Raw genomic sequence first — 22,414 nt, 5'->3', positions numbered from 1 at the left:
GGTTTCTGACATTCTGCTTCCATACCCAGGAGGCTAGTTGTGGCTTTTATAGAGGAATGAAACGGGATGGCTGACGTTAAGACTTCTCTGTGATCTTCATGGATTTCTTTAAAACCGGGTAAGCATCACGATATTTCTACGTCAGTGGCGGTCACGGGCAGAACAGAGTCCAGGACTCTTTACAGAAAACCCTACCCGCCTCCCCCTGATACCCAGTTAGGAATTTGAGATTTAGCCAAGATAGTTAATGGCCAAAAAAAGTCTTCCAGAATGTTCAACTCTAGTAACATAGTCTAGCATTTTGGGAGAAGATCAGGGAACAAATCAATGTATACTTTTGAAATATGCGTGTGGTGTGTGTATGTACATACAGCACACACATATATAGGATTATACTTTCAGAGGGTCAGCAAGCACTTTATTTAAATCCTAGCATAGTTAAAATATAGTGTTATTTTCAGGGGCAAATACTTTAAATTAATCATGTTTTGCATTTCAGAAGTTCTTTCTTTGACCAGCTATTTGTTAAGCATCGGAATAAAAATGTGACCTTTTGGGGCTTTGTCTTCCTGTGAAACTTCTGTCTTCGACCAAATCAAATTGTTTCCTGAGCTATTTGAGCTAGGTTTCTCTGACCGCGTGAAGAAAATCATTCGCGAACTGAGGGAAGCAGTTAGCTGCCAGTGATTACTCCGTGACATAGCCCGTGGCTGACTTGATGCCATAATCAACACCCTCGCTTTCAGGGGGACTGTCACGGTTTCAAATGAGACTAAATTTTTCATGTGCTTTTTCAGTTCAGCTGGAACCGTTTCAGAGAGAAGAGGCACCGCTGACTTACCCACAGACTTGCTGCAGATTACATTCCATGTTTTCCTCCAGGATTCAGAAATGACATTCTGAAAGGCTGCCACGCTATAGTCACACTGCCATGGGTTATCAGCCAAGTCCACTTCCAGATGGGGGAGTTCGAGAGCAATGATCATCATTGGTAGGATGGTGGTCAGAACATTGTCGCTGAGGTCAACAACCTGTTTGAGAAGAGACAAATTGGGGACAGCCTGTGAATAAAGACATTTAGAGACAAAATAAATAATAGTTACAGATATTGTTTACATTGCTGTGGAGGCAACAGGAATTTAGCACGGATTTGAGAAGTTAGAGAATCTGTGAGCCTCAGCAAACGGTTCACTTTTTAAGAGCCTACTTCCTAGGGTTGTTGTAAGGATTAAATGTATGTGAAAGCTTTAAGTATGTGCCTATATTATATGCCCAACCATTTCCCCTTCCTTTTTTTCCTATGAGTTGTAATTTTTACTTTTATTTTATTTTATTTTTTTAAAGATTTTGTTTATTTACTCATTCATGGGAGACACAGAGAGAGAGAGAGGCAGAGACACAGGCAGAGGGAGAAACAGGCTCCATGCAGGGAGCCCGACGTGGGACTCGATCCTGGGACTGGGGGATCATGCCCTGAGCCAAAAGCAGGTGCTCAACTGCTGAGGCACCCCAGGCATCTCTAATTTTTACTTTTAAATAAAACCTAGACTCCCTGTTGTTATCAAGGTCTAGAATTAGATACCAGGTCTAGAATTTCTAGAGGCGCTGTGATCTGGAAAGCAACCAAAGATACCAGACGATGAGAACATAAAACACGTAAGAATCGCGGTTGACCAGAAGTAGCAAAGACAGAGATCTTTTGCATCAGCGATGATCTCAAGGGTCCCCCTGAGATATCAGTATCCGTGGCTACCTAGTATTCACAAGATGACTAATTTTGCTAGCCTAATCAGAAATGAACGGGAACCTGGGGAACAAAAAGGGCTTCAGTGGCTCTAGAAACACAGAGCAGGATCTGTTGAATATGACAGTGGCATGATACAGCAGGGAAAGCAGTTGGGCGTAGCTCTAGCTATTGTTCGCAGAGTGCTACTGTGTACCAGGCATTCTCCTGGGTGTTTCACATATATTGTCTCCAATCTTCCCAAAAGCTTCCTCTCCCTCCCCACCCCCCGCCCCTTTCACAGAGTAGTAAACTGGGCTAGGTCACACAGTGCATACCACACAGCCCCTGTAGAACCAGGGCCTGGTACACAGTGAACGCTCAGTAAATAATGGAGAAGGGAATGAATGAATGAATAAATGAATGAATGGAATGGCAGAGTTGAAATGTGATCTAGCTGTGTACCTTCCACTCTGGAACATGCCCTCTTGGAGCCTGGGTTCACTGCACGGGAATGACAGGCTGGGTGGAGGAGGCCTAGGGCAGGAGGCAGCAGGGTGGGGTCAAGGGGCTTAGGGAGGGGCAGGTGGTAATCAGAAGAGAAAATCATAAAAGAGAAAGTGCAAACCTTGCTGGAAGGAAAAAAAAAAGTGGGCCATGGATGACAGCCAGAGAGGCTGAATGTTATCCAGGTCAATTGTTTTTTAAACATCAGCGGGGAAAACAGCACTGGCATCTTGGGTTATATAAATTCCTAAGAAGAGAGGATTCAAACAATCAAACAGCACCACGACCAAGACCACAAAGTATAGACCAGAATTCTCCCTGAACTTAGGTAGTGAGGAGATGACCTTTCCAGCACTGAGCAACCAAGTAGTCTTGAAGCCCAAAGGGAGGTTGCCTGAAACAGGAAGGAGGAGACTTGGGGGGCGGCGGGGGGGATGTAAGGGGAGCAAAAGCCACTTCACTTGGCCAGGCCTTGCCTGGGATCAGTAGCTTTCCTTATGTAGCCCTCCTCAGCAACACAGTGAAATACTCCGATGTGTTTCAGGTAGTTATTTGCCTTTTAGGGCATATCTGCATTTTCTTCATCCCAGCATCTTATTATATTACAAATCATGGAACTGAAAAACAAAACTGGAGCAGGAACAGAAAGCTAATAGAATGATTTAGGAGGAATAATTTCTGAGGAAAGATGAAAGCAGAACAGTCTCATTTGCCTAAAGAAAAAGCCATCCACCATCATCCGAGGGGGTGTACATTATAGAAAAGACTGGGACAGGCATGTAATGTTGCTACACAAATCACTGCCTCTAAGAAGAATGGGAACGATTAAGAAAAGGAATGCTAATTTGAAATGTCAGTGGAACTTATTTCATTTGATCTAAACACAATGATGAATTTATGCTTCGAAAAATCTATCCGGCTTTTGAAAAGATTCCCACATGGGAAGACACATAGCATAGTGCAAATACTAAATTCATCTCCTGAAAGTGGAAAAAAAACCCCAACATCTATTTTGATATTCAGCTTTCTGGTACCAAATATGTTCACCAAGTTCCAAAACCAGTTTTTAGAGTTATTGCCAAACATGGAGAAGGGATCATGGAGAAGGAGGAATTGCGTGATTCTGGGCAGTTCAGATGAAGTGAGAATTACAGATGATTTAAAATAGTCTTGGGGCTGGTTTTTAGTTTGCCTGTAGCAGTTCTTACCTGTGAGCTACAGGACACTTATGAAGCACAGTAAGAATGCATAGGAAGTAACAACAGACACAGGGCAATCACACCCACAAATACACTTATAATCAGTGTATAGTATACTAGGGGAGGTTCCCAGGCAATCCAGCAGCCTACTTGTGGGGACCTGGGGAGCACTGCCAAGTTGAGTGGACTTTCTCATCTGCTCTGATAATTACCGTGGCAAAGATGGTCCCCAGTGGTCCTGCCACCTGGTCTTGATGCCCTTGAGGACTCTCCTCCCTTAGAGTGTAGGCAGGGGCTATGACTTGGTTCTAAGCAATCGAGTATGGCAAAAGCAATGTGATGTCACTCCCCTGATTACATCATCTAGATTGTAATGTTTTTCTTGTTAGCAGGCTCTCTACTCGGGCTCTAAAGTGAGCTGCCCTATGGAGAGGCCCACGTGACACGAACTCAAGGCAGGCTAAGGCTGACAGCCAGTGAGGAACCGAGCCTCACTTCCATAGCCCACAAGGAACTGAGTCTTGCTGACAACCGCGTGAGCTTGGCAGTGGGTCCATCTCCAGCTGGGCCTTCAGGTGAGTCTCCAACCCTGGCCAACATCTTGACTTTAGCCTCTTGAGATACCCTTAGCAAAGGACCCAGGCCCTTGCCTGGCTTCCTGACTCCCCAGATCATGACATAATATGTATGTGGCTTTAGGCTGCTAAATTAGTAGTCATTTGTAATGTACCTATTCAGGATCATCATCCATTTTTGTTCAGCGAGTATTTTTAAATGTGTTATGAATTAGACATAAGCTAAGCACTAAAACAAGATAGATCATGATGTATGTCCTTAAAGAGATTATGGGGATATAGGCATTAACAATGAACCGTACCTATAATTAAATAAATTGAGTTGTGAGAACTGCAATGAGGAGAAAGCATAGCACATTATAAGTGTATATAAAAGGGCAGCTAATTCAATGCGGAGGCCCCAGGATGGCTTCCTTGAAGAAGTGACATTGGAAGGATTCATAAGAGTTAGCTCTCCCAGGGAGAGGATCCGCGTGTGCTCCTTCAGCCTTGGTGTGAAGATAGAAGCAGGAGTGCAGTGAGCAAGGGAGAGTGGTTTGCAAAGAGGTTGGGGAGACAGGCAGGGGCCAGGCCCTTGTTGTGAAAGCTTAGAAGGATTTTTTTTTTTTTTTTGCTTAGAAGGATTTTTAACAAGAAGTGGCGTGACCAGATTTGTATGTTCAAGAGTAGGGTGCTGTGGCCACTTGAGAATTTCTATACACAGTCTGTATTGATAAAGAGCTTGCTATATTCCAAGTATTATTCGAAGCACTATGCACTACAGTGCTGCGAATGCATTAAAACATTTAATTTATGAGAAAGGAATGAAGTTACCTCCATTTTTCAGACGAGAAAACAGAGGCACAGAGAGATTGGGTGACTTGCCCAAGATTGTGTGCCTGCAAAGGGGCAGAGCCTAGATCTCAAGCCAGGCAGCTGAGCCCAGAGTCCACCCACCTTACCACTGCTTCACTCTCCTCCCTTCAATAGCGGAGGGACTGGGGGCGGGGGGGGCTGGCTGAAAGGTGGCAGTTGGAAATTTGTCTTGCACCCGTACTTGAATAACACTTTTTATAAAACTGGGAAACAGCCGCTGTCTATGTCGATGCTGCCCAATATGACGGCCCTTAGCCACACGTGACTTTCGAGCATTGAAACATGACTAGTCATGTTGGGACGAGGGTGTGTATAATATACACCGGGGTTTGAAGTCTTAAGTGTGAAAAATGATGTAAAATATCTCATGAATAATTTTTATATTGGTTACATGGGTAAAAGACAATATTTGGATATTGTGGGTTACAAAATATATTACTAAATGAAATGCACCTGCTTATTTTTTCCTTTCTGAATCCAGTTACTAGAACATCTAAAATTGCATGTGCGGCTCACAATTTGTTTCTATTGAACGATGCTGGCCTATATACAGAGTGAGGGTGTGTGATGGAGGATATGGGGGACTGAATCTTTCCCTAGGACATCGCTAGATGTCACACTGGAGGCCTTTCTAAAGGAACACTGTGGGGAGATCGAAGAGTGGGGAGGTTGGAGGAAGGTGCTGAGGGAAGGAGCCGAGGCTGCCTAGCCTGGAGCAGGCCCTCGGGGGATCCTCCCCTTCACAGCTGTCAGTGCTTCAGTGAGATAAACCTCAAGGTGCCTGAGAGAAAGGCACTGCAGCTCCAAAATGTGACACGGAGCCCCCAGGATGAGTCTGACATTTGTTTAGAACAGTAGGTGGCATGTGGTAAGTACAGATACGAGCTGTTATTATCATCATTTTTATTATTTAGTGCCCCATTTGGGTTTGAAAGCAACAGTGTCACAGGCCTTCAGAGCCCTGTATCGCCCGGTTCCGGACAGCTCAGCCTTGCCCCGGGGGCAGGGGGAACCTCCGCAAGTGCTCCAGGCTGCACAAGACCCCAGGGACCTTTGACCCACCCTGCAGCTCAGGGAGGGAGCCTCGACTTATAACTCAGATTGAATTTCTTGCCAACTGTTAAGTGGAAGCTTGGAGTTGGGTTTAATTTGATTTAGAAAAATGTGCCAGTTTTTGCTGCTGAGTGTTATGTTCAAGTAAAACTCACATCCATTACTGAGACATTTGATTTTTGAGGCAAGAGAGAGACTTCAGCAATTTCAGCAGAGTCTTAAAACAGACTCTAAAATCTCTAGATTTTGACTAATAGCCAGTACTCCTAGGTGAGGAGCTCTTCAATAGAAATATTCTTCTAATGTTATTGCCCAGATGTCTGCCTATTGGAAAAGCTCTAAAAGTCATTTTATAACCTGTAACTTCTTGAGGTCCTTGAAGGCTTCTGGATGAATCCTGACTATCTTGTTGCTCTTTAAGTAGAGGTTCTCCAGCCGCAGGCAGTTCTGAAAGTCAGACAAACCGATCTGTGATATCCTGTTGAACGACAGATCCAGACTCTGTAATGACTTCAGTTTCCACAATCCTATTAAAATGAAAAAACACATTAAAATATAAATAGGTGATATGTACTGTACCATTGTTTATAAGGGTGAATGAAGCAATGGAGACACCCTGCGTGGCCGTCCAAGGAGGACTGGTTCAATGGGGTAGGGTAGGCGATCCTGCGCTGCATCCCCCAGGCTTAGAGAGCCAGGGGAGATGTACAGGAACCACGGCCCGCCTGGGAGGGACGGTGTTCAGTTGCAGAACAGCCTAGAGTATGATTCCAATGTTCTTGGGGGAGAAAGAGCCACATGCAAACAGATACAGACGTTCTGAGCGAGGGGAGGGAAGGATATGAACTAAACCATCATTGGTAGTAACACTCGAGAGTTACTGTGGATGCTGTAACATTTCTAGGCCTTGCTATTTTCCAGACATAATAAGTTGTATCTAGGTTTTGTTTCTGGACAAGACAATCTAATGTGGTTTTGGTCTCTGTCTCTGTATTTCACTTGATTCCAGAGAGTAAACCAGGAGGCCCATTTGGCACAGAACATAAAGGCTGAGAAGGAGGTGCCAGTCAGAGCAGACTTCCAAATCTGATTTCCCATATGAGTCTCACAAGGATGCCCTGCATTTTCACATTTTCCTTCTGCTCTGTTCTCACATGTAGTTTGTGTCTTTTTTCTTTTTTTTTTAAAAGGATTTTATTTATTTATTTGAAAGAGAGAGAAATCACGAGTGAGGGGGGAGGGACAGAGGGAGAGGAAGAAGCAGACTCCTCACTGAGCAGGGAGTCCCTGGCAGGCTGGACCCCAGGACCCCCAGGTTATAACCTGAGCCCAGGACAGGCGCTGAACTGAGCCACCCAGGCGCCCCTCGCACATAGTTTGTGTCTTTAACCAACTGCTACTTAACAGATCAGGTTGGTTCAATTCCAGAAGGGTTTATTCCTTGTCTACGGTCTGCAAGGCACTCATTATCAGACTGATTATGCAGAGATGATGACTTAATGTAAATAGCCATACATTGATGTTATCATAGGTTCACATCAGCTGTACGGATTACGTAAGAGAACATTAGACAACTCAATCACAACATAATGAGCTAGGCACTTAGTGCTGAGGGCAAATAGAGCATAGCATCCTTGTATCTGAGTGATAAGACATACACACAAGAAAAAGCTCCCGGTCATACAAGCAGTTACACCCCCACCCTCCTACTGTAAAATGAACTGTTGTTTGCCTCTCTGCCTCTTCCATCAGATACTTTAGTACCTTCTGGAGGCAGAACTCACAGCGTTGTTAACTCTTGCAGTGCCTGAAATATAGTATGTATTCAATAAACTGGAGGTCACAGTGTGTGACCCGCAGAGAGATTTAAAAATTACTGAGCTAACATTAAAGACTGAATGCAAAAATTTGCATTTCTAGCATCTCTTTGAAAAATTAGAAGTCCCAACGGGCACAAGTCAATGTTGGGCTAGAGCCGAGTGAGGGCTGCCTGCTTTAGATGGGGCAGGCACTTACAGAAGATTTCTTTGTACTCATGCCTCTACCAAAAGCAGGAAAACAAAGGATAGGCCAAGAAGCAGCATGTTTAAGAAAAATGGGAGAGAACTGAGGCTGAAATTTAGCTGCCATAGGCTAGCAAGAAATACTTCCATATTGGTTTGTAAATAACCATGGCCAGGCCTTTGTGTGCAGCCCCACTGCCCTAGGCACACAACTGAAAGCCCAGTCTACAGGCCTGTTGTAAAGTAGTTTGAATATAACCCTTAGAGAAAATGTTTCTTTGTGAAGAATGGTCCTACACCTTTTAATATGTCAACATATGGGTCTGTGAGAAAAAAGTGCAGCATAAGACACCAGTATGAAAGAAGCTATGGTTTCCTCAACATTGCTTCTAGGTGGGTGTGAGCTCATAGTTCTGTAGTATCTCACTGCTTAACATGGACCCTAGGAGCTCAGTGGAGGGAAGAAATCATTTTAAAACTCCTATTTAATGATATACTCTCTTTATGCTCTAAGTACTTCACAAACATCTCCTTTTATTTTTCTTTTATTTTTAAATATTTTATTTATTTATTTGAGAGAGAGAGAGAGAGAGAGCGCGAGCACACCAGCAGGGGAGCAGCAGAGGGAGGAGAAGCAGGCTCCCTGCCAAGCAGGGAGCCCAACGTGGGGCCTGATCCCAGGGTCCTGGGATCAGGACCTGAGCCCAAGGCAGATGCTTAACTGACTGAGCCACCCAGGTGCCCCCAACATTTCCTTTTAATCCTCATAGAGCCCTGAGGGTTTTATCATCTTGTAAATGGCAAAACCTAGATGCAGTGAAGTTAAGAAGTTGCCCCACGTCATGGTAGGTGGAGCTATGGAGCTGGGATTGAAATTCATACTGGCACAAAAACAGACACATAGATCAATGGAACAGAGAATCCAGAAGTGGACCCTCAACTTTATGGTCAACCAATATTCGACAAAGGAGGAAAGACTATCCACTGGAAAAAAGACAGTCTCTTCAATAAATGGTGCTGGGAAAATTGGACATCCACATGCAGAAGAATGAAACTAGACCACTCTCTTACACCATACACAGAGATAAACTCAAAATGGATTAAAGATCTTAATGTGAGACAAGATTCCATCAAAATCCTAGAGGAGAACACAGGCAACACCCTTTTTGAACTCGGCCACAGTAACTTCTTGCAAGATTCATCCATGAAGGAAAGAGAAACAAAAGCAAAAATGAACTATTGGAACTTCATCAGGATAAGAAGCTTTTGCAAAGCAAAAGATACCGTCAACAAAACTCAAAGGCAACCTACAGAATGGGAGAAGAGATTTGCAAATGACATATCAGATAAAGGGCTAGTTTCCAAGATCTATAAAGAACTTATTAAACTCAATAGCAAAGAAACAAACAATCCAATCACGAAATGGGCAAAAGACATGAACAGAAATCTCACAGAGGAAGACATAGACATGGCCAACAAGCACATGAGGAAATGCTCCGCATCACTGGCCATCAGGGAAATACAAATAAAAACCACAATGAGATCCCACCTCACAGCAGAGAGAATGGGGAAAATTAACAAAGCAGGAAACCACAAATGTTGGAGAGGATGCGGAGAACAGGGGAACCCTCCTGCACTGTTGGTGGGAATGTGAACTGGTTTCCAGAGTGCAGCCCCTCTGGAAAACTGTGTGGAGGTTCCTCAAAGAGTTAAAAATAGACCTGCCCTACGACCCAGCAATCACACTGCTGGGGATTTACCCCAAAGATACAGATGCAGTGAAACGCCGGGACACCTGCACCCCGATGTTTCTAGCAGCAATGTCCACAATAGCCAAACTGTGGAAGGAGCCTCGGTGTCCATCAAAAGATGATGGATAAAGAAGATGTGGTCTATGTATACAATGGAATATTACTCAGCCATTAGAAACGACAAATACCCACCATTTGCTTCGACGTGGATGGAACTGGAGGGTATTATGCTGAGTGAAATAAGTCAATCGGAGAAGGACAAACATCATATGGTCTCATTCATTTGGGGAATATAAATAATAGTGAAAGGGAATAAAGAGGAAAGGAGAAAAAATAAGTGGGAAATATCAGAAAGGGAGACAGAACATGAAGACTCCTAACTCTGGGAAACGAACTAGGGGTGGTGGAAGGGGAGGTGGACGGGGGGGTGGGGGGTGACTGGGTAACGGGCGCTGAGGTGGGCACTTGATGGGATGAGCACTGGGTGTTATTCTATATGTTGGCAAACTGAACACCAATAAAAAATAAATTCAAATAAAAAAAAAGAAATTCAGATCTCTTAAGCATTACTGTTTAACCATGAACATTTCATACCAAAAAAAAAAAAAAAAAAAAAGGCATGGACAGGCCCATGTTTAAAGCAAAAATTTTAACATGTATTGTGGGACTTATATGTAGGGGTAAAATGTATGACAATACTAGCACAAACAATAGAAGAAAGGTGGAAGAGTATTGTTAAAATTTCTTGTGATGTTAGGATGTATATTGGAAACCCCAAAGCAATCACTAAAATGCAATAGCAAAGAATTATGGCTAGTAAGCCTACAAAGGAGATTGGATTACTTTAAAAAAATATGCAATGAATGCAAGAAAGGCAGAAAAAAGATAAAAGGAACAAAGAAGAGAAGGAACAAATAGAAAAAAAAATCAAGATGATAGATATGAATAATAGTCTAAAAACACCAAATAAATGGCAAAGATTCCAAGTTTGGATAAAAATTCAAGAGTCAGCTATATAATTCCTACAAGAAATCCACTTTAAATATAGAAACATGGATAGGATACATGTAAAAGGATGGGAAAAAATAGTCTTTTCTACAAATGGTGCTGGAATAATTGCATATCTTTAAAACTTCTATATGTTATTCATACCGTGTACAAAAAAATTAACTCGAACTATTTTAAAACATCATAAACCTAAATTTAAACCTAAATGTAAAGACATCATAAACCTAATATATAAAATGTAAAAAAGTAAAGTTATAAAACTTCTGGAAGAAAACATAGGAGAGAATCTTTGTGACTTTGGATTAGGCAAAGATTTCTTAGATATGACACCAAAACACAAATTATACATTAAGTGATGAACTGTACTTCACAAAAATTTAAAATTCTGCTCTTTGAAAGACATTGTTAAAACAATAAATACTCAAGCCATAGTCTGGGAGAAAATATTTGCAAATCATATATCTTGTATCCAGAATATATAAAGAACACTCAAAATTCAATAATTTTTTAATAAATTTTTTCTCTTCTTTCATAGATTTTTAAAAAATATATTTTATTTATTTCTTTGACAGAGAACACAAGTGGGGGAGTGATAGAAAGAGAGGGAGAAACAAGCTCCCCTCTGAGAAAGGAGCCCGATGTGGGGCTTGATCAGGACCCTGAGATCATGACCTTTAAGCTGAAGGCAGATGTTTATTCCACTGGGCCACCCAGGTGCCCCATAACTCAATAATTTTTAAAAAAGTAGAAATTGGCCAAAGATTTATATGCATCATCAGAGATACACAGATGGCAAATAAGCACACAGAAAGATATTCAGTATCATTAGTCATTTGGAAAATCCAAATTAAAACCACAATGATATACCACTATTCATCTATTAATATGGCTAAAATTAAAAAGATTGCCCATATCTGGTAAGGATATAGGACAACTGAAATTCTTACATAATGCTGGTGGGAATTTAAAATGATATGACCATTGCACACAGGACTGGCAATTTCTTCAAAAGTTAGACATCTACTTGACATACAGCTCAGCCATTCTACACCTAGGTTATTCATCCAAGAGAAACGAAAGCATGTATTACTACAAAGACTGTTTTATTATTATTTTTTTTAATGTTGATAGGAACAGTAGCAATAACCCCTCTTTTATCTCAGATAGTGGCAACTTGTGTCATCTTATTTTTTTTTTCTTTTTGGCTAAAGGGTTATTAGCTTTATTTTTTTCAAAGAAACATTATGTTTTTGATTTTATCTATTGTTTTTCCTGTTTTAAATTCCACTGATTTCCGCTGCGATTTTTCTTTTCTTTTTTCTTTCTTTCTTTTTTTTTTTTTTTTTAGATTTTATTTATTTAGTCGTTAGAGACACACAGAGAGGCAGAGACATAGGCAGGGGGAGAAGCAGGCTCCCTGCGGGGAGCCCCATGCAGGACTCCATCCCAGGATCCCGGGATCCCGTGCTGAGCTGAAGGCAGATGCTCAACCACTAAGTCACCAGGTGCCCCTCTGCTGGGATTTCTATGATTTCTTTTTTTTCTGTTTGCTTTAAACTTACATTGCTCTTACTTCTTTAATTTCCCAAGGAGGAAACTTATGTTATTGATTTTAGACTTTTCTTCCAGTGGATGCTTTTAATGCTATACATTTCCCTCTAACCACTGCTTTTGCCACATCCCGCAAATTTTGACAAATTGAATTTTCATTTTCACTTAGCTTAAAATATTTTCAAATCCCTCTTGAGGCTTCTTCTGTGACACGTGTTACCTAGAAATGTGTTATTTAATTCCCAGAGCTTTGAGGGGTTTGCAGCTTTCTGTTGCTAATTTCCAAGCTTAATTCCACTGTAATCTGAGAACATACTTTGCATGATTTGTTATTCAAATTTGTTAAGATGTGTTTTATGGTCCAGAACGAGGTCTGTCCTGGTAAATGTTTCATGTAAGCTTGAAATAATGTGTATTCTACTGTTGTTGGAGGGAGTATTCTATACATGCCAATTTGATCAAGTTGATTGAGAGTGATCCTTATTGATCACCTGCCTGCTTAATCTGTTAGTTGACGGGGGAGTGCTGGGAGTCTCCAACTACAGTGGATTTTTCTAATTCTCTTTTCAGTTGTCAGTTTTTCCTCATATAGTTTGACACTCTGTTGTTAGGTGCATTTATGTTTAAAATTATTAGGTCGTCTTCAAGAATTGGCCCCTTTATTCTCTTTATAAGTGCTTTATTTAACCTTGATAGTTTCCTGTTCTAAAGGAAACTTTGTCTGAAATTAATATAGCCACTCCACTCTTCTTTTGGTTAGTGTTTACGTAATGGTTTATCTTTCTCCATCCCTTTAGCTAGCAGTTTTATTTATTATAGTAAAAAGAGACAGCCTAAGTGTCCACTAACTGGTAAATCGTATCTATACAATGGAATTCTGGCAATGAAAAGGAACGAACTTTTAATACAGACAACACCGTGGATGAATCTCAGAATAATTATGCTGAATGCAAAGATCTATACCAAAAATGAAAGTACATATCATATGATTGCATGAATATAAAATTATAGAAAATACAAACAAATCTATAGTATCAGAAAGATCAGTGTTCACTTGGATTGAGGGGAGAGGATGGGTGGGAAAGATAGATTACAAGGGGCATGAGGAAGCTTTTAGGGGTATGGATAGTTCATTATATCTTGATAGTGGTGATGGTCTCACAGGTCAGTGTGGTTCAGAGAGTCAAAGGGAGATCAAATTGTGGTCAGGTGACAGAGAAGCAGGGGCCTCTCAACAATGTACAGACTTACAGAAGCCTGAACAGTAGCAACAGGATTGTTGATGGGTACTCGGAACTTCATATGAACTCTGAACTTCTGCAGAAAGAGAACGGAGACCACCTACAGTTACCGTTGTACCTCAAATCACAGAAGTGACCATGATAGCAAAGACTGGCATGGGGAACAGAATTGGAGACTCAGGATGGTCAAAAGGCACTAGAGGGTAACTGACATTTTGAGCACCTGTTATGTACCAGATGAGAAATGTTTTATATGAGAAATGTTTTACGTGTATCAGCACTCTCTGTGTTAAAGTTTTTACAAACACTATCGCTAACCCTCATATCCTTCCTGTAGGTGCCATCATCCGCAGTTAAAAATAAGAACCAGGCAGCTTTTGATAGGTTAAGTGTCTTGTTTAAGGTCAATTAACAGGTAAATAGAATAATACAAGAAGTATAAGAGTATAGAAGAAGAGTATAAGAGTAAATAAGAAGGATCTCACTCATGGGGAATTTAAGAGAGGAAACAGAGGATTGTGGGGGGAGAGAAGAAAAAAAAAACCAAGATGAAATCAGAGTGAGAGACAAACCACAAGAGACTCTTAATCATAGGAAACAAACTGAGGGTCATTGGAGGGGAGAGGAGCGAGGGGGCGGGGTAACTGGGTGAAGGGCATTAAGGAGGGCACGTGATGTGATGAGCCCTGGGTGTTATATAAGACTGAGGAATTACTGACCTCTACCTCTGAAACCAATAATACGGTAATGTTAATTAATTGAATTTAAATAAAACCAAAAAAACCCCCAAACAAAGAGTAAATAAGAAGGATGGGACCAGAACATCCTAAGCATGGGGGGTAGGGACTTTGAAGGCAGAGAGTTACAAGGATATCCCCTTGACTCCCTTCATAGTATCAAGCCAAGATCCCCAAGAGGAAGGTAAACCTGCAGATAGGAATTAAGTTCAGTTACACCTTCTACATGAAAAATTTCCATCTACTTCCAATGTTAGAGAATTAAGGTTTAATTGTATGAAGGGAACTGGTGGGGTCCTAGAAATGATGTTGTTTGTTTGGGGTCTCCCAGGATAGAGGTGGAAAATTTGAGTAAACTTGTCCACGACACTTGGCTGTGTTTCTCAATGGGGAGAAATGTGTTCTTTTAGAGATTTTGCGTGGTGCATCAAGGATGAGGGGGAACTCAGGTGAACAAAAGAAGTTGGGAGGGGCATTCACGGCTGGGGCTTGGACATCAGAGGGTAGATGCCATGTTTCAAGGGAGGGGGGTTGAACATTGGGAGGAAAATATGGAGGCACTTTTGTGGAGAAGGGATTATTTATTGAACTGCTTTATTATGATTATAAGCCGTGGGGGACAAGAATCCGATTAGCCTTTGCCTTTAAGTGGCCATAGGCGTTTTATTGTTTCCAAGAAATTATCTCAGTGCCTATTAGCAGAAAGGCCACAGAGGGTACACTCAGACGTTAAACTGCCTTGGGAACATTCCTTTGGACTATGAACTTCTTAAATGTTCTCTTAAAAGTGATAACCTGGTGACATAAATAGTGACATTCAGGAGGTTATGGCTTCAAGTTCAAAGAGCATTAAGAATCAGAAGAGTCTGGAATGGTCCTAGACAAGATATTTGATTCATAAGGGTAGCCCTTAATGTGGTCAATCTTATACAGGTGAGCCAAAGACCTTACCCTCTTAGCTTACTGGCATACATTCATGTTGTTATTTTAGAACCTGACCTGGTATTGAGAACGCAGGTTATTGGTATTTTTAAAATCTAATAGCAACCAGGAGGAAATATTTAATTCCCTGAAAAAAAAAAAAGAATACAAAATATTTTTGTTTTTTACCATACACTGGTTATATATATATATATATATACATATATATATATATATATATACATATATATATATATATGTATATATATATATATTTTTTCCGCCACCAGTTTCAGAAGTCAGGGATTACATCCTCTCATCTGTAACACATTTGTCTCTTGGGTTCCAGAATTTAGTGTGTTCAGTATCAGGCTGTCAAATCTGGCCTGTCAACCTAGTTGGAATCCCGGTAAGATGTCGGGCCTTTACATTTCCGGGGACTCTACGGGTACTCCAAAAATGTTGCTTGATGAAGGTGGGACAGTTTAACTGGAGATTGATCCCGTTGTTTTAAATGTTTTGAAACTGATTTTCTGTTACTAACGCTGCACTCCAGAAATATGTGAGGAAGGTGGAATCATCAGTAAGGTTAAAGTCATAGCTGGCTAACTGGTAAATTGCATTGACTGGCACCTCCTCTCGGTATTTTCCCAACATGAAGCTTATTGGTGACATCACAGCTGACTCTGATGATACGGGATCAGTTAACACTGAGTGAGTCACTGTGATCTGTCACTCTTACAGAGGTGGGCTTTCCGGAGTGAAAGCAACTTTCTGTTGCTTCTTTAAGCTGTCCCCATTTTAAGACAGGGGCCGTGATTTACAAAAGTACACATGTGCTGCAAGGCCAGTTGCTTGACTGCCACTTTGTGAGAATCTCGAATATTATTTTAGAGGAGCACAAGCACTTATATAAACAGGTAGATACAAATGAGTCTCTGCTCAGGAATTATCGTGGGCTAGGAGTTCCATCTACCACAGTAGTTATTTAACATTTTAAAAGATAACTTGAGATTTAGACAAAACCGAATTTATAATTTGTTTCTAAATAGACTGCTATTCTCAATTTGTGCCAAGAGAGTAAAAATAACTAATATTTGCAAAGTACTTTACAAGTATACAAAGTACTTTTCACATATTTTAATAGCTACCATCTATTATGCCAAGTGCTATGTTACATTAGGCTCTTGAAATACATTTTTCCTTTAATCCTCACAACAATTCTATGTGTAAATATTACATTATCAAGATGTTACCCTTTTAAAAAAGTTTTTTTAAGTAAACTGTACCCCCAATGTGGGGTTCAAATTCACAACCCCAAGATCAAGAGCAGCATACTGTACTGAGCCAGCCAGGGGCCCCCCGAAATTGCCTATAAACAGGCTTAGTTACAAAGGAATCCAAGAAAAAAGGGAAGGTCAGAAACAGAATGGTACTCCAGGCAGCACTTCTTTACCAGCTCTTTCTCTCCAAAATGGGATTTCAAAGTCAAAGTGACTGAGCCACGGTCACAGAATCACTGAATGGCAGAGGGATGTTACAGAGGCTCAGCTGAAATATATGATGATTAGAGGAAAATAATTCAAATCACAAAATGCTATGGATAAAATAACTCTGAATTATATCCAGTTAGATTCAGGGCTTACACTGGCCTTCCATCACCTGTTGGTTTCATTCATCTCTCTCTGGCTTCATTTGCTAGAGTTCTAGTAGAATTTCAGATATACAATTTGCTCATTTCACTTTTTCTTCTCTTTTCCAAGTTTAACATTTTTCCTGATAATTGGGGAGGCAGAAGTGCAACTTGGAAAAGGAAGGTGGGGTTGGATGTGCATTTTATAAGGGGTGTCTGGTCCTTAAATGGAATTGTATTCCCTCTGATTTCCAGCTAGCTCTGGGGAATTCATCTGCCTTAAGGAGATATGTTCAGTGGTAGGACATTTTGACCTATTAATCTTTTAACTCTATTTCTCTCTTTCCATTTCTTACCATGCAAGCAGAAAGTAGGCTCTGTGTTAATTACCCTAGGGAAGGCGCAGTGCAGGGCAGAAAACAGAGGAGACTACAAGTCTTTCTGGCTTTTGTTTTCCAAAGGCCTAAACCTTTAAAGGAAAGGAATTTCTAGATTTAGACAGAGGGTTTTGAAGAAACAAAAAATGGGAAGGATTTTCTCCAAACTGAAAAAACTGAAAGGAAATGTTCTCTGGCTGGCAGGTGTAAGGGACGTACACACACACACACACACACACACACACACACACAAGCACATGCATGCACATGCACACACACTTTGATGCCTTTTCAGGGTATACGATTCTACAGCTGTGGCACAAATTTGGGGAAAGCAAAAGAAAGCCCATGAAAGACTGATGTTAATAAGTACAAGTATCTACACCTAATCCCCAACAGATCCTACTAGAATGGGGACTCAGAAATTATGTTGAGTTATAGACAATAGAAGGTTATAGCTCTAGTATATTTGAATTTATGGGTTGATATTCACATCTACCATACTAGTTAAAAAATGTTATATTGTAGGGATACGTGTAGCTATAATGATGATCATTAAAAAGGTAAAGCAAACAAAATGGAAAGTCCAAATATTGTTTAACTCAATTATAACATATGTATATGCATATAAAAGCTATTCAACTATTTAAAATATTATTTATGAGATTGCTTAATTATATAAAGATGTCCAAAATATACTGATATGAAAATACAAATTATGAAATATTATGGAAAGTATGATCCAGTTTTGAAAGAAAAATATGTACAAAGGCATAAAGAATATATACAGCTGATCCTTGAACAACACAGGGTTTAGGGGTGCTGACCTCCCACAGTAAAAAATTTATATATAACTTCAACTTCCCCAAAACTAAAAAGCCTACTGTTCGGCACCTGGGTGGCTCAGTGGTTGAGCTTCTGCCTTTGGCTCAGTCAAAGGACCTGGATTCGAGTCCCACATCAGGCTCCCTGCAGGGAGCCTACTTCTTCCTATGTCTCTGCCTCTCTCTCTGTATCTCTCATGAATAAATAAATAAAATCATTAAAAAAAAGCCTACTGTTGATCAGAAGCCTTACCCATAACAAAGTCAATGAACAAATACATTGTATATTATAAACATTATATACTATATTACTATAATAAAGTAAGCTAGAGGAAAGATAATGTTATTAAGACAATCACAAGGAAAAGAAAATATATTTACAGTATTGCATTTATTAAAAAACAATCCGTGTACAAGTGGACCTGCACAAGGGTCAACTGTATTACATGAAGGACTTGTGTCTTCCTTTAAATTTTTCTTCAATTACCAATGATCTACAAATAACAGGTTTCTAAAAATAAGAATACAATAAAATTATAAAATAAGATGCAATTATTTTATGCTTTACACTGAAATAATCCTGCACATTGCTTTTATGGACAAGCTTAGGAAGAGAAGGCTCCTCCCCTTCTCTCACCATTTTGTTGATATGGTGACTGGGATAGTCATTCCTTCACCTGGCAGGCTATTGTCAAAACGATGCTTAAAACAAGACCAAAAGCTGGAGAAAAAGCAAGACAATAAAAATATGAAAGAACTGAAAATAAGAAAAACTATGCATAATTTGGGATGAAGAAAAAAAAGACAGTATCTTTACATTTTCTTTTTTAGCAGAATGTCTTATATAAATACTTAGCATATAGTGACCAAGACTAAAAAGCCAAATGAAAGGAAACTGTCTAGCACTCTTGAATATTAAAAAAGGCAAAAAAAAAAAAAGGCAAAAAAAAAAAAAGGCAAAGGAGGCTATGGATTATGAATCTGATACATTTTCTTAATAAAATGTTGGTTGTGTAGATTACTAGATACCAGAATACATGGGAATTTACATATTGATTATATAACAATAACATATTTCTAGTCTACATTTGGAGGACAATTAGACAAATAGATGCAAAATGCATTTGAACAAAACAAAAATTATAAATATAGCAACTTAATTTGAATTGTGCTGCATATTGCATATTGAAAGTACATGAACTAGTTATTTTTTAGTGCTTTTCTATTTTTAGTAACAAATATGATAATCAAAGTAGGTTATTTGAAATCATGCGCTATTATTCAGCACTTAAATACTTGTCTCTCGACAAATTAAGTTATAGTAATGGGAGATTAATTGCACTATGAATTCCACATATTATAACTTGAAATTCCACTTAGAAACTCATTTATTTGTTCTGATAAAATTGCTTTCCTTTCAGCTATTTCCTCAACACTGAAAACAAACATGGAAACAAACATCTCATTCTTTGGTCTAGTCCATCTTTTAAAATTGGACTTACCCTCGGGGATGTCACTGAGGCTGTTTCTCTGAAGAATTAACAGCTTTAGACATGGAAGCCTATTTCTCAAGTGGCTTCTGTGGCGTTTCCCCCACAAGGACTTAGCACTGGGTAGATCCAACGAGATGGAGCGGAGGGAACTGTTGCTGAGGTTTAGTATTTCCAAAGCATGGAAGTGTGCAAGAGGACTTAAGGTGATGTTCGAAATGAGATTGTTACTGAGGTCCAGATGTTTTGTATTCCAGTCTTCTCTTCTCATAGGAGACTGTAAGAGAACCCTAAGGAAACTGGCACTTGAGTCCACTGTGGCCGCTGCCTGCGGTGTGTCTGCAGGTACATCATGCTTTCCGGTAAAAGAACAATTTGTCAGAAGATGCCCAATCCATCGGCACTCAGATTTGAATAAAATACTGTTTTCTCTGGGTGGGTTGGTCATTGTTCCACTAAAATAAAGACTTATTAGCATTGTTATGACTCTGAAGTGTAGGTTTTTCATAATGCCTAGAGAAAGGAAAATGAATTGATTTATTCAAAATAATGTAATAATTAACAGCAAATGCGCAGAAAATTCAATTTTCAATTTAAGATTTAGGAAAATTATCTTGCCTTGATTGCCAGCTTAAGTGCATGTTTGATTTCTTAGAAACTGGGGCATTAAATGTAGCTAAAAATTGGTAAAGCTACGGGGTGCCTGGGTAGCTCATAGCTCAATCTGTTAAGCTTCTGCCTCAGCTCAGGTCAGGATCCTGGGGTCCCACCAGGGTCAGGGTCCCTGCTTAGTGGAGAGTCTGCTTTGCCCCCTCCCTCTGCCCCAATGCCACTACCTCATGCTTGTGCTCTCTCAAAGTCTTTTATTTATTTATTTTTCTCAAAGTCTTTTAAAAAATGGTAAAGCTATAGTATACAATTACATTTATGTCATTAAAGAAAGAACTCCCCTGATTTTTCAGAAAATACATATTCACTTGGGCCTCACCTCGTGTCTGCTGTTCCAGGAATATTCACTGGGCAGTCTGCTTTGGAGAGAAACCTACCAAGATTAAAGACTTCTCTGTTTTCTTACTGGTCATTAGTACTGAGCAAAGTCTATTAAGCTTATCTACAACCTGTAATCAGCTACGTGGTTTATTATGTGAGTGACAAGCCATCCAGTTACACTAAACTGTGAACTGTATGGAGGGAAGGTTCAATTCACAAAGGAGACTCTTGATTTTTTATAAATAAATTTACATTTTTTGTGACTTAAAACTTTGAATTTAGTATATATACAACAACATGGGTCATAAAAAGGATGTTCTGCATCAGAACCATAAAGATGAGATACAGAAACATCAAGTATCTTTTTCATCAAAGATGGAGAAGCAATCGAAAATTTTAAAATAAGTATCTACAATGGCTGAATGTATACGCAAAAAATTTTAAAAGAAAATGGACAGTAAACTTCCCAAAAGACTGTAAGCTCCCAGAAGTCAGGTTTTCCAAATAAACACTCACACACACGGAAATTTTATATAGATATATAGGAAGTTCAACTCACAAGAGACTTGCTTAATTTTTTTAAATGACTAGAACTACATATATATGTATATATATATAATATGTATATAAAATTCTTCTCCCATATATATATATATAATATGTATATAAAATTCTTCTCCATGTTTAATATTTTCAATAGTCTGTAGTCTGTCTTAGGGCTATGCCGTTTGGATGAAAAAAATTCATGGAAAGAATGAAATTTAACATGTAACTTTTAAACTTTGGTTTTATACAAGGTCAATTCTGCTACATTTTGAAGGGCACCTAAATCCAGGTACACATGGCCATGGACCGTAAAGGTGCCCTACAGTGTGAAGGAGTGATTTATTTTTATAGTGTGCCTCTTACACAATACCAGAACTTGAAATTAATTTGTACAGCCAGAAAGATATTTGTTTCTATATTCAAAGCTGCAATCATTATAAATATAATTGTATACCAAGTTAATTTTAATATGAACAACCAGAAAATGTTGTCATCATTCACAGGCACATTACTATGCAGTATTGAAGAGAAACATATGATTGAAAAATACTTATGGGGGCAGAAGTTAAAGATTTTCATTGACCTAGTTATTTTTAAGTTGAAGAGATTTATACATTTAACTAACAGATTTGAGTTAAAAAAGTAGGTAAGATAATTTTAGGTCTTAAAATGAAACGCTGATTTTTAAAGAAAAATTATGTATACTACATACAAACTTTTATGTACTAGGTAAAGAGCCCCTGAGAACTCCAGAAAAACTTTCTAAGGAAATCAGGAAACATTGGGTAAAATGTCAGTCTTTATATGGACACATATATTCAAGCCTAAGTATGAGGAAGCAGTTAGAGATATTGGGGGTGTGTGTGTGTGTCAGAGAGTGAGAGAGATAGGGAGAAGGCAGTAGAAAAAAACCCAGAAAAGCACAATGGAAACCAAGAGGCCATTCTTCTATAAAAGAGAAGTTATAACAATTAGAAGAAAAAAAGCAGAAGGGGGTTATGTTTGGCAAGATGCAGGAAGAACACAGGAGTAAGTTTCTAAGGCATACCTTTATGGCCCTTAGGTCCTTTTCAAATGGGTCTGTCTAGATCTAGCCAGGTGGGGATTTAGACCTGAGCCTCTGAGGCTCCACCCATCTGCCCCCGGAGCCTGGCAAACCTTCGCCCTTTCCTCTTCCAGGCTCTGGCCTCTTGCCACTGTGACAGCACGCACATTCCCCCGAGACACTGAGGGAGGAGCCACTAAAGAGGGAGAGTCTGCAATGCACAGAAGGCAGGACTATCCCAACAGGAACAACTGTACAGCTTCGAACTACGATCGCCACGACTCCAGACAGATTACATAAACACCCACGTAGTTAAGGATCACCAAGCTGTATTTAATACATCATGTTTGTATAATTAAGACACCTGTGCTCAAGTTTTTAACCA

The 22,414-nt window shown here is 39.7% G+C and overlaps 1 protein-coding gene across 1 annotated transcript in view; it reads right to left on the bottom strand.

Annotated features, from left to right (window-relative positions):
* The window catches only part of LRRC66 (leucine rich repeat containing 66), a 28,659-nt gene extending 6,318 nt beyond the window's left edge, over positions 1 to 22,341 (bottom strand). Inside the window, exons 1-3 of the mRNA XM_026016564.2 lie at positions 19,461 to 22,341; positions 6,270 to 6,439; positions 842 to 1,031 (exon numbers count right to left, since the gene is read on the bottom strand). Of these exons, the coding sequence (XP_025872349.1) occupies positions 842 to 1,031; positions 6,270 to 6,439; positions 19,461 to 19,956 (856 nt within the window). The 5' untranslated portion in view covers positions 19,957 to 22,341. The remainder of the gene's footprint in view (positions 1 to 841; positions 1,032 to 6,269; positions 6,440 to 19,460) is intronic.
* Between the last annotated feature and the right edge of the window lie 73 nt (positions 22,342 to 22,414).

This window comes from Vulpes vulpes, chromosome 2 (genome assembly GCF_048418805.1).
Source record: "Vulpes vulpes isolate BD-2025 chromosome 2, VulVul3, whole genome shotgun sequence".
In the NCBI taxonomy this organism is placed as follows: domain Eukaryota; kingdom Metazoa; phylum Chordata; class Mammalia; order Carnivora; family Canidae; genus Vulpes; species Vulpes vulpes.
The sequence above is the reverse complement of the archived record's forward strand: the minus strand, read 5'-3'. Positions and strand labels throughout refer to the sequence as shown.